The sequence below is a fragment of the Aegilops tauschii genome, chromosome 4 (genome assembly GCF_002575655.3).
Source record: "Aegilops tauschii subsp. strangulata cultivar AL8/78 chromosome 4, Aet v6.0, whole genome shotgun sequence".
NCBI classification, from domain to species: Eukaryota; Viridiplantae; Streptophyta; class Magnoliopsida; order Poales; family Poaceae; genus Aegilops; species Aegilops tauschii.
This window is the reverse complement of record NC_053038.3, coordinates 135,409,250-135,420,357: the sequence shown is the minus strand read 5'-3', so window position 1 is coordinate 135,420,357 and position 11,108 is coordinate 135,409,250. Positions and strand designations below refer to the sequence as shown.

Below are 11,108 nucleotides of genomic sequence, written 5' to 3'. Positions count from 1 at the left end.
TTGCGCTCTTCAACGACTCTAGTGGACCCGCGGAGTGCGCGTTGTGCTTCGAGTGCTTATGCTTGACGAATGGCATCATCATCTTGAGGTTGTTGCCGTGGCACTTGTGGAGGCATTTGCTCTTGCTCCCTTGGTTCTTGCGCTTGTTGTTGCGCCCTTTCACGTGCTCGAACTCGGTCTTGTAATCCATTGCCATGGAATGGATTTTTTGGAGCTTGGCGATCTCGGGGAGCATCACGTCGAGGCACCCAATCTCGGGGAGGACTTGTATCATATGATGAGTAGCCCGAATATGGCCGACTTGAGCGGCGGCTTGAGTGGCGCCGTCTTGACGAAGATGTCGAGGAGGGCGGGCGTCGCACGATCATGTTGCGCAATTCTTCCATTTGTGTAGTGAACTTGTCGTCGATGTAGTCGCGGTTCCTTGCTTCCGATTGACGAAGGTCGGCGGCGAGTCGGTCAAGGCGTTCACCCAAGGCCTCACTTTCTTGATGGAGAGCTCGTTGCGCGATGAAGAAGTGGCCTTTGGTGACATAGCCGGGATCACCATCTTGCTCCTCGAAAAGCGGTTTCACTAGGAAAATGAGAGAACAATGCCAAAGTTACCTTTTCCAAAGATTGAGGATGTAACAAGTGTCACTCAATGTAATGCTATAATAGGAGAATTGGAACCGAGTTTGTTTCTCACACCTAGAAGTAAAAAGGCTTATGGAGTAGCTTGGTTAGGATGGTGGCAAAATTTCAAGTAAATGTTAGTCAAGATATCGATAAGGTTGAGAAGGTTCACAAAAATGCAAGTAAAGCAAATAGATCAAACCCAAGAGTATCACTAGGAACACACACACGCGGAAGATAGATGGGATCCGCACAACCAAGGAGTGAGCTCAAAATGTGCAACCACGGAAAATGCTCTTGTTGTGCGAATGCTAGAGAGACGCTAGCTCGATTGCTCAAATGGGCGAGGTCCACTTGCCAAACATCAAATCCATGGACCAAAACAACCAAATCTCACAAGATCCAACAAATTGCAAGAAAAAATTTTGGGGCTATTTTTGTGGGGATTTTTGAATTTGGACGAAAAACAACAAAATCAAGCTAGCAAATGGGGGGATGGGACTCCAAGATGTGAATCAACCTTGCTCATGATACCAAGATGTTGTAGGGTGAAACCCTAGAGGGGATCTTTTCACACTTGGAGGGGGAAAAGGAGGAAGAACACTCTAAAACACAAGGCACAAATCAGTCAAACAAACCCAAATATCACATCCACTAGAGTAGCATACATGAGATCCACAAGATTACAAGATCAATCCAAGGAAACAAGCACTAGGTAAAGTTCTTCCCACTCCTAGAGGAGGTGAGGTCTTGATGATGATCTACTCCCTTGGGAGGTCTTGTAATCCACAAGGATTCTTCCCAAAAGGGGTCTTGATCTCCAAGAGGAGGGGATACAAAGAGCAAAGCTCACAATGTTTTATCTAATACTTTGCTATCCTTCCAAAAGAGCTAGGTAAAAATTATATAAAGGCTAGGGACGAAACTTGGAGAAAGAGGGATACAAAGGATAAAAATGTCCCTAAAACGTGTAGCCACGGAGGAGGAGTCCGGGCACCCGGACCGGTCAGGGGCTCCGGAGGGAGGAGGACCGGGCACCCGGGGGTCCTAGGCCCGGGCACCCGGGGAGGCCGCATGCGGCTGGGGCGGTGCAGGCCGGGCACCCGGGGTGGGCTGGGCAAGGCCCAAGTGGGGGGCACCCGGCGCCGGCTGGGGCGTAGCCCAGGTAGAGGCCGGGCACCCGGGGCCGAGATAGACGGGCACCCGGGGTGTCCGGGGGTTCGGTCCTCCCCACGTCTTCGAGTCCGGGCACCCGGGGTCCTTCCGTCCTGGCACCCGGGGTGTCCAGGGACCTCTCTCCTTCATTCTTCTTGGCCTCTCCTTCCTTCTCTTGCTCCATGGATGCTCGAATCTTCACCTTCTCCTTCTCACGATCATCTCCTTGGTATCCTAGAATGCATAACATGTCTTAATAAGGTAGAACCCAATTCTCATGCGAATCCGACCAAAACTCGAAGAGGAGAGAGTCAACCTCGTTCTCGATGGCGCGTGCACGTGCTCTTGTCATTGGTCCTCTCGGTGCTTGCGGTGGTGATGGAGTGTCGGTGCGGGTAGTCGAGGGATGCTCTGCATCATCGTCTTTCCCTACGCCTTCTACTCCTCGCGTCTTCGCTAACCCGTTTCATTGGCACCAACCGTCACCATGTCAACATTAGTGTGTTCATCATCGTCGCCTCATCTTCTTATTTCTCATTTCTCGTCAGCTTTAGTTCTCGTTCCTACTTATTTTCAAGAATACTCTTTCTTTTTTCTCTCTCTTATTATTTGGAACACTCTTTTTCCTTTCTCCAACACCATGGACCGTTTGGTGGCTTTAGTTCATTTTCCTTCTTGTTCTTGGAACACTCTTTCTTCTTATTATCGCATGAACCACCTGGACAATGTTGTGTCATGTTGTCCTCACCCGCGAATATTTCGGCAACCATCAGCGTGTGGACATCCTGCAGAGTATATTCTTCATCCATCTAGGTGAACGCTAGGTCGCCCATGTTGCAAGCGCATGGTGTCCGTTGTCCATGTTGGCAAGCAGTGCTCGGTGATTGGCCATGCAACTGAGAGCCCATTGATCGTCCCTGCCCACGAGCGCTTTCAAAATGATTCATCGCGATTAACTGCTTGCTTGATTGATTAAGTACACAAATAATTAACGACATACCTAATTCTCTGCATGCCTAATTAACCGTCAACCAAATCAATTAATTATCTGACTAATTGTAAAATATCCCTACTTCTAATTATCTATAGGCATAAATAATTGTCTAACAAATTAATTAATTGCATTAATCACTCAACTTCCAAATTGATTCGGTGCAAAAAAATCCTATTTAAATGGACCTAATTAATTGCATATGTAATTAACTGCCTAGCTAATTAATTGCTTCAATGGTTTGATTTGAAAATTGATTTAGTGCTCGATTTTTTAAATATTTTCACATGAATGGCTTCTACAAACGCCAATGATGACGACTACCGAGTAATATTGGACACATTCACTTAACGAATTTCTTGACATTTAAATGGACACACTTGATTTGAGAATGTAGCTTGTCTGGCTCTACAAGAAATATAATATGACCGAGTCCACGTGGCGGTCTGATGACCCGCCTTCCCCCACGGCCGTCCTCGACCCCGTGATCCACGCCCTGGCATTCTCAAGCACCGTGCCAGCGTTAGGCCCGGCCACGACATCTTCCATGGTGTCGTGCACGACGTCCCTTCGCAGGGGCGCCCAGATGCTGCACCCATATGAAACTTGTGATTCTTAATTAATAGTAGAGATAATGATAATAATAAATGACATAGCGCGCGGGATTAGTGATTTCATTTTATTATGGAAGGTTATCGAGAAAAATCTTATGTCTGTTTTTTAGGAAGATGATCTCACATATATGATGCAATTTCTGAATTCTTAACTACTTATTGTTTACGTAATTGAATTGAATCAACACCTACCAAAGAAAGCATGAAACAAGATCCCCTTAATGGGATATGTTTTTTAATGGGAGGGAAAGAAACCAGTGGGAGGAGGTGATGGGACAAAGAAAAACCAGACGAAAATAAATCGCACCAGGCTATCAACTGCTCCATTAAGAGTAGAGATTACTTTAGAAAAATGCCTTATAATTTGAAATAGGGAAAGTGCGTACAGTAACCACCCTTTCGATTTTGATCGTGGTGCATGCTGCAAACGAATAAGATCGTTCAAACTCCCAAGCCATTGAGCTTCCCTAACTAGTCACACCAGAAAGGATGTATGTATACAAGTCTTGGTATACAAAAAATCCATCAAGAACTGATCAAGGCGTCCCTCCTACAGTGCCTCGAACGACTGTTATGTGACGAGTGTTCGTTCTATGGCCTTCCTCTCCGGAAAGAAACTGCGTCTCAGGGCTTCAGCCTCGCGATCCATCAAGCTTAAAACCACCTTTCAGGCACCTTGTCTCGATTCCCACCACAGTTCCTCCCGGGGTAAGCATGGAGGACTTCGTCGAACCTTCCGGATCGAGCCCAATGGCCCATTTTCATAAATGGCAAATACACAATCCATCCAAATCGGGGCCTGAGCCTTAGCTAGCCATCATCAACGCTCATCTTTTCAGCGCCTTTCCCAGCCGCGCTCCGCTGCATCTGCACCTGCAGGGCGTGTTTCTTTTGCAGCTCACGGAGCCTCTCCAGGAGTTCTTGGAATGAAGGGCGGCGCTGTGGGTCACTGCTCGAAGAAAAGGATGATGGGTTAGCGGGAATCGGTTTATTGTTAGTACAGTAAGTAGTATGTACCTGTCCCAACAACTCTCAATCATTGATACCCACTGAGGATCTATGTCACTCGGAATTTCCAATCTGTGGTCCATGAAACCCACAGCTCCGATAACCTGCGCCGCATGGATCAGAATGTTACGAATTTCTTGTACTTCAGCACGGTTACATAAGCAAAAAACTGAGTTTGTCTTAAAATGCAATGGTGGCTATTTCACTTCTAATAGGAAATCTATCATTCACCAGTAAGCTGCTACTCCCTCCGTTCCATAATTCTTGCCGTGGTTTTAGTTCAAGAATTATGGAACGTAGGGAGTACTTATTTTGCAAGGAGACATTCTACGGTAAACATCTCAGTATTAATCTTGCCGCCAGACTGAAAGGTAGATGGGAAGATATATGAAGCAAAAAATATTGAACTTATATCTTCTTGTTGTATCTAAGTAGACTAATAACGCAGATGATCTTGCAACCTATCACTATCTGCTCAAGGAAACATAGATACCAATTTCACAATCACATAGTCGCTACAGAATATATGATCGAAAATCGTGTGAATACCTAAACAACAGAAATACATAGCAAAATTGGACCTGCATTGTATTGAGAGTATCCCAAGGAATCTTCTGAGTAACAAGCTCCCATAGGACCACTCCGTAGCTGTACACGTCAGACCTATCATGTAGAAGAAAGGAATGTATGAGAAATCATTTGCAGATTGCGGGAACATCTATTGTATTAAAATGGTCCCATTGAGCTTACTTTTCATTTGAAGGTTCATTACGTAGCACTTCTGGAGCCATCCACTGTGGCTGGATGTTAAAGCTAAGATATCAGATATTTAGAACAGAAAAAAAATATGATGATTGTAACGTTTCTTTCTATTTTGTCAGTCTAGATAATACATGTAAAAAAGGTAATGTTTGCTTGTACTTACTGTTCCTTTCCCAGTTTTTGTAGTCAGGAATGTTTCGATTTTGAGGCGTGAAAGACCAAAGTCCGCAACCTAATTGAACCAAGTGAATGAGAAGAGAAAGTGTAAAGTAAGGAAAACTAAGATCCAACAGTTACCTTAACAGTCCAGTTCTTATCAACCAACAGATTTGACGATTTTAGATCACGATGTACAACGGTGGGGCTGGAACTGTGAAGATAATTCATGCCCCTTGCCTGAAAAATATTTTAAAATGTATTTAAGATCTCCATGACGATAAAATCTTCCATAAAAGCAAACCATGTACTTGTCAAACAAAATATAAGGTAATTTTGTCTCCATGGATTTAGAGGCCCTGGCAAGAACAAGCATGATAAAGGATTAGTTGACTATTAGTGTTTCGTATCATAATCACATGAATTATGACTGGCCTTTAGTGAAAGAACCTTCAAGTAAGACACAGTAACAGACTGTAAACACGAGATATCCTGTTAGATGTAAGGTGCATGACACCATTGCCTGTACTTTTCCATTTTCTTACACTGAAAGTTGGGATATGGCCTACTATTGGGTACATAAGAAAACTCCAGTTTTTCTTCTACACACTTGCCAAAAATAATTATTTGCCTATTCAATAAATCTCTGAACTTCTGCACGTGAAGAATGTTTTATCCAGTTGTTCATTCCTCAAACTTCCATAGAATTTAACTGGCTTGTCATTTACTAGAAACTAGCTGTTCAACGTAAGTGCACTCACGATGTCTATAGCCATGTGAACTCGCCGTCTTGGATCCAACTTGCCAGTGGTTTTTCGTAGTAAGCGAAACAAGCTCCCTCTGCATGACAGGACTCAGTACAGTGTGATACATAATTAATAAGAAATATTGGCCCGAATGTTAATGTTTGAAATTCTGAAACAGAATACATCATTGAAATACCAGCCGACTTGAGGAACAGTGAAAACAACAAGTAGGCAGTTACTACTCGGACAACTCACCTAAAAATACTAACCAGATTTAAAATTGTGCCAGATAGTTAAGAACTCGGCAGTTGGCACAATACACATACTCTACTGTTATTACTCCCTATTACTTTTACTGAGTGAGATCATAAGCCATATAGATAGACTGTAGTGACCTAATCCTTCTTTTGCACCAAGCAAAGGAGAAAGTAATTACCAGACATGTAGGAGATGTAAAGCATACCGTGGGAGAAATTCCGTAACAATACAAAGCCGTTCCTGAGAAGCAACTGCACCCATGAAAAGTATAATATTGGGATGACGTAGCTTCTTCATCAGTGACACCTACATATTAGTCGGAAGCAAATGCAATCATGACCACAAACTACGAAACTAGAAAGTTAACAATGTACTGTTGATTGCAACAGCCCACAAAAAAACTATATACGAAAGAAACAAGGTGACTGTACAAAAAAACTGTATCCTTTCTTCTTCATTTTTATCTACATGATTACATCAACATAGAATAACGAAAATAACTATCATGTCTCATAAAAAAACTAATATCGGTTCTGTGAATACCAGGGAGTCAAATTACCAAGTATCTGACTCGACAACAGAATGGGTACACTATAGTTCTGTTAACAAAATATCCAACTGAGAGTGAACAACAAGTGAATTTAGATATGGATGTCTAACCTCTTGTCTGAAGGTACGTATCATTTCTTCTGAATATTCCTGCCTGGAGAATACTTTAACTGCCACATCCTACAGGGGCATTGATAGACATTCAAAACATATTTTTAAGGTTTAAATATTTACCCATAATTACGGTAGACTATGCATACCGATCCATACCACAAAGCATGATACACTGTTCCGCAAGAACCTGCGTGGATCAAACATGAACATAGAGGAAATGAATGATTTCTATTTAGAAAGGAATAGGATAGCAATACCAACTTCCATGCAGCATAAATCATTTGAAGTACATATCAACAAGAGATGTGAGTATCCACGTCTGCAGCCAGAGGGAATTGCAATTTCTCTCTCGAAAATAAAAGGAGAACCAGGGTAAAGTGAGAATTAACTACCTTCACCTACTTGTTCTCCAAGTGTTAGGTCTTCCCACAAGATCTCATAATCTAGGCAGTCTGCTTCATAATCTACTCTCTCGATAGGACTGCTGTTACTACTTACAGTGCTGCTCATGGTACTACTTGTGCTGTTATTGTTGAAAGTCCACCAGGAACCTGATACCTCATATTTGCCTGCCTGGGCGTATTCAGTGTCCTTGCTGTCTGGAATTATGATAGGCTCTAGAACTGGTACTCCCTGACGAATCTGAGTGTTCTCTTGCTTATCATGTAACGGTGGTGAAGTCATGTTATTCTTTCCACAACCACCATCGTTTTCATTTCCTTTCCAAGGCCATGATATCCCCTTCTTGGTCAATAATGCCTCTGCCTTTGAACTAAAAATCTTCTGAAATCCTCCTTTTCCTTGTCCTGAATCATCACTATTTGTTTTTCTTGAGTTTACAGGTGATTTCTCTTCGGTAACAAAGGTACCATGCAGTACATCCCCACCTGGGGTGCTTGCTTCACTTGATGTCAACTCTTCCCTGGCATCATGATCAGAATACTGACCCTGGCGACCATTACCATCCTGTTCGTCGCAACTCTGACCTGACCTGATCCGAGAACGAACTCTACTTGTAACCTTTGTAGCCTGTGTTGTCATTCTAGAAATCAAGAAAAGAATACACTAGGAAAATAAATTAAGAAGAAATACCAGAAGAGAAACATTCTATTGAAACCAACAGTGCAGCCGTTTCTTTTGTTTGCTCAGAAATGCGACTCACCAAATTTGTTATCTTAGACGTGATGGCAGATTGTAGAGGTTCTTGGGAGTCTGACAAACATTTTTGTGGCAAGCCACTTTTAGGCTTGTTGTTAACTTGTAAATGGGGCTTTGCTGAATTTGGATAGGATTTCCCTACGACTGAAGGACCAACTATTTCCTCCAATATCCGTGCATCACCTGACAGACAGGTGAGGCCCACCAAGCTACCATCTTCATCATATAAAGGAGTGTTATTCACAACAACAGAAAACCGCTCTCCTGACTTGTGCTTGACAGGAAACTTCCCTCTCCAACACTTGCCCATAAATATATTACGGATAATCTCATGTGCTGGACTGAAATCACAAGGATCACAGATTAATTCAAGGAGATCCTGGCCAATCGCTTCTGATGAACAATAGCCATATAGATGCTCGGCAAATCGGTTCCTAGGTTACAGAAAAAATGGGAGAACTTAGTATTAAGATGTACATTTTTATAAGAAAATAGTGTAAGATGTACTTATTCATAGCATAAAACAGAGATAACGGCCATGAGGTGCATCATGAAATGCATATTTCATAAGAAAATTTTCCTACTTGTTGAGATGAGCCGGCGACCAGACAAGAGCATTACACCAATTAGATGCATCACGATAAGCAAAATATTTGGGGGAAAAATGCAACCCTGATAAATATCCATCATTATCACAAAGGTCCCAAAGACATGCGGGATTAGGCACAAAGTGTTGACGTTTTTAATCCTAATCTGAGATCACAGGTCTTAAAAGGCACACATGATGCTTCCAGATTTGTTTACTTTTTTGAGAGGTTAAGTTTGTTTATTTTACTATGTAAAATAAAATACTAAAACAGCACACTATATTTTTTAGCGATACATCCAATTATGCAGCAAGGCAGAAAAAAAAACTTGAAATGATACGTCTAGTAACTTTATGAGAACCCTTTCTCAGTTTTATCACTCGAGTTAACCTAACCTTGCCATATCAAGTTCCAACACATGATAAAAGATGACAAGCAGCAACCAAAATACCTTATAAATCCAATTAGCTTGTTCCAACACATGATATTACAATTTTATCATTAGGTGGGGCACACCATATAATTTACTCCCTCCGTTCCATAACGTTGTGCATATAGATTTTTTGAAAAGTCAACCTCACAATCTTTGACCAAGTTTTTCGAGAAAAACATTTACATCTAGAATGCCAAGCATATATCATTACATTCACTGTAAGTAGTTACATATTTTATATATTTGGTATTGTAGATATAAATAAATTTCTCTATAAACTTGGTCAAAGTTTGCAAAGTTTGACTTTTGAAAAAATCTATACGCACTACATTATGGAACAGATGAAGTATTATATTTGTTTATTAGGTGGCCCACACTATATAATCGCAGAACAGTTATGCTCAATACTGAATAAGGAAGAGCATTCAAGGTTTGTGATCTCTCCATATAGTCTTTGAAGCCTCTCTATGATATGAAAGCAAGCCCTGCGGGTGGCTTAGATGAGGCGGCACATCCCCACCCTCGGCCTTCGACGTGTATACTAACTATGAACATAACATCCATCCTTGTGAATTTAACAACTGAATTCCTCCCAACACACAACTGGTTTTCCAATGGCATGCAAGATACGGCTAATGGAGCAGCGAACAGTTGAATGCAACCCCGAAGGAGAAACATTGTTTCAAACTAAGTTTGGAGTCATGTCTTGATTTGTGTATAGTTGGCTGCAGCATTTATTTGTTCACTCCCGGGCCCTATATATGAAAATGACTGGTTCCAATAATAGTATTACAGTCCAATCGTGTGGTGCAGCAGCATTCCATCAAACAGTTGATGAGCATTGAGCAGGCAGGCAAGAGGTGCAAGGAAGGAAGCTCACCAGTACAAGACCTTGCCTTCAAGGGAAATGACATGCACGGCCTGCCCCAGCGACTGCAGTATCCTGTGGCAGTGCCTGTCGGACAGCCCGGGGCGCTGCGGGCGCGAGGAGGAGGAGGAGGAGGATTGGTGAAGCAAGGCCAGAGCGCGGCCCCTCGACGACGTAGCCTGCTGCAGCGCGGGGAAGGGGCGGCGCGGAGGCGGAGGCGGAGGCGGAGGCGGAGACGCGGAGGAGTGGCCTTGCCCGGGGATAAGCTTGCCTATCTCCCGCTTGAGCTCCTCCTGGCCCTCTTCCAGCACCCGTATCTTCCTCAGGAGCTCATCCGGCTCCATCGCCGGCCAAGAGACCAGACCACAGTCGGATCAAATCAAATGGTAGTAGGCCAAGGCACCCGCCCGCCGCGTCTTTTGTGGGAGAGTTGTGCAAGCAAGGCGAGGAGGTGGAGGCCCCAAATGGCGGGGCGCCTTTTATTGGACGACAAATTTGGCGCAATTCGCTTCCAGGAGGCAACAGAAGTGAGCTCCTACACGTCTGTCCCCTCTCAAGGTTCAACAATGGGAGGAAGAAGCAAGCTGCAAGGATTTCCAGGTTGTTGCCTATATGATGTCTTTCCTTTTTTTTCTTTGCTTAGAGCTGGAGCAAATGAGATGGAATCTATCTATCCCAGTCGTCTCTCTCTTTCCCTTTTCCTTTCTTTGTGTATGGCTTTGGCTATGGACCTGTTCTTCCACCATTTATTTATTTATTTATTATCTCCAGAATCGGCTCCTTGTTTACTTGTCTGAGTTGAATTTTGTTCTGGGGACCGACGGATGCTGCTAGCTAGATCATCTCGGGCCGCCTCTCTCTGTTGTCGCCATCCGCCTCCAAATGTTGCAACTTGCGAGCGTCTGTCCACCTCATCGCCTTGCCTTGGAAAAAGCATCTTTGTTTCCATTAACGGCAATCCTACTAAACTAGTATTCCTCCTGCCTGCTATTACTGGTCTCGCCATATTCTGCATTATACTATTATCTCATGAAGATTAGTCTTCTTTTCTGCTGGATGTCATGTGACCGGTATCATCTCATCTGTGGGCTGTG

The 11,108-nt window shown here is 43.3% G+C and overlaps 1 protein-coding gene across 2 annotated transcripts; it reads right to left on the bottom strand.

Moving 5' to 3' along the window:
* Positions 1-3,714: 3,714 nt before the first annotated feature.
* LOC109776494 (uncharacterized) lies at positions 3,715-10,766 on the bottom strand. Of its 2 annotated transcripts, none has more exons than XM_040386863.3 (13): positions 10,027-10,766; positions 8,131-8,560; positions 7,361-7,997; positions 7,115-7,155; positions 6,966-7,034; positions 6,511-6,611; positions 6,063-6,141; positions 5,443-5,541; positions 5,309-5,377; positions 5,134-5,183; positions 4,965-5,046; positions 4,393-4,487; positions 3,715-4,324 (listed from the first exon to the last, which is right to left on the bottom strand). In XM_040386863.3, the coding sequence occupies exons 1-13, from the start codon at positions 10,356-10,358 to the stop codon at positions 4,186-4,188; spliced, it is 2,223 nt and encodes a 740-aa protein (XP_040242797.1). In that variant the 5' UTR covers positions 10,359-10,766; the 3' UTR covers positions 3,715-4,185. The 2 variants fall into 2 exon arrangements, with proteins under 2 accessions (XP_040242797.1, XP_040242798.1); XM_040386864.3 differs by having other exon boundaries at positions 4,933-5,046; positions 10,027-10,741.
* Positions 10,767-11,108: the final 342 nt, after the last annotated feature.

What these genes read in the sequence shown, in the direction of transcription:
- LOC109776494 (XM_040386863.3), bottom strand. Translation starts at nt 10,358, where the DNA reads ATGGAGCCGGATGAGCTCCTGAGGAAGATACGGGTGCTGGAAGAGGGC. An exon ending in ATGCTTTGTGGTATGGATCG is followed by an intron (nt 7,035 to 7,114) that starts GTATGCATAGTC and finishes ATGCCCCTGTAG; the next exon opens with GATGTGGCAGTTAAAGTATT. An exon ending in CAAAAACTGGGAAAGGAACA is followed by an intron (nt 5,184 to 5,308) that starts GTAAGTACAAGC and finishes TTTAACATCCAG; the next exon opens with CCACAGTGGATGGCTCCAGA.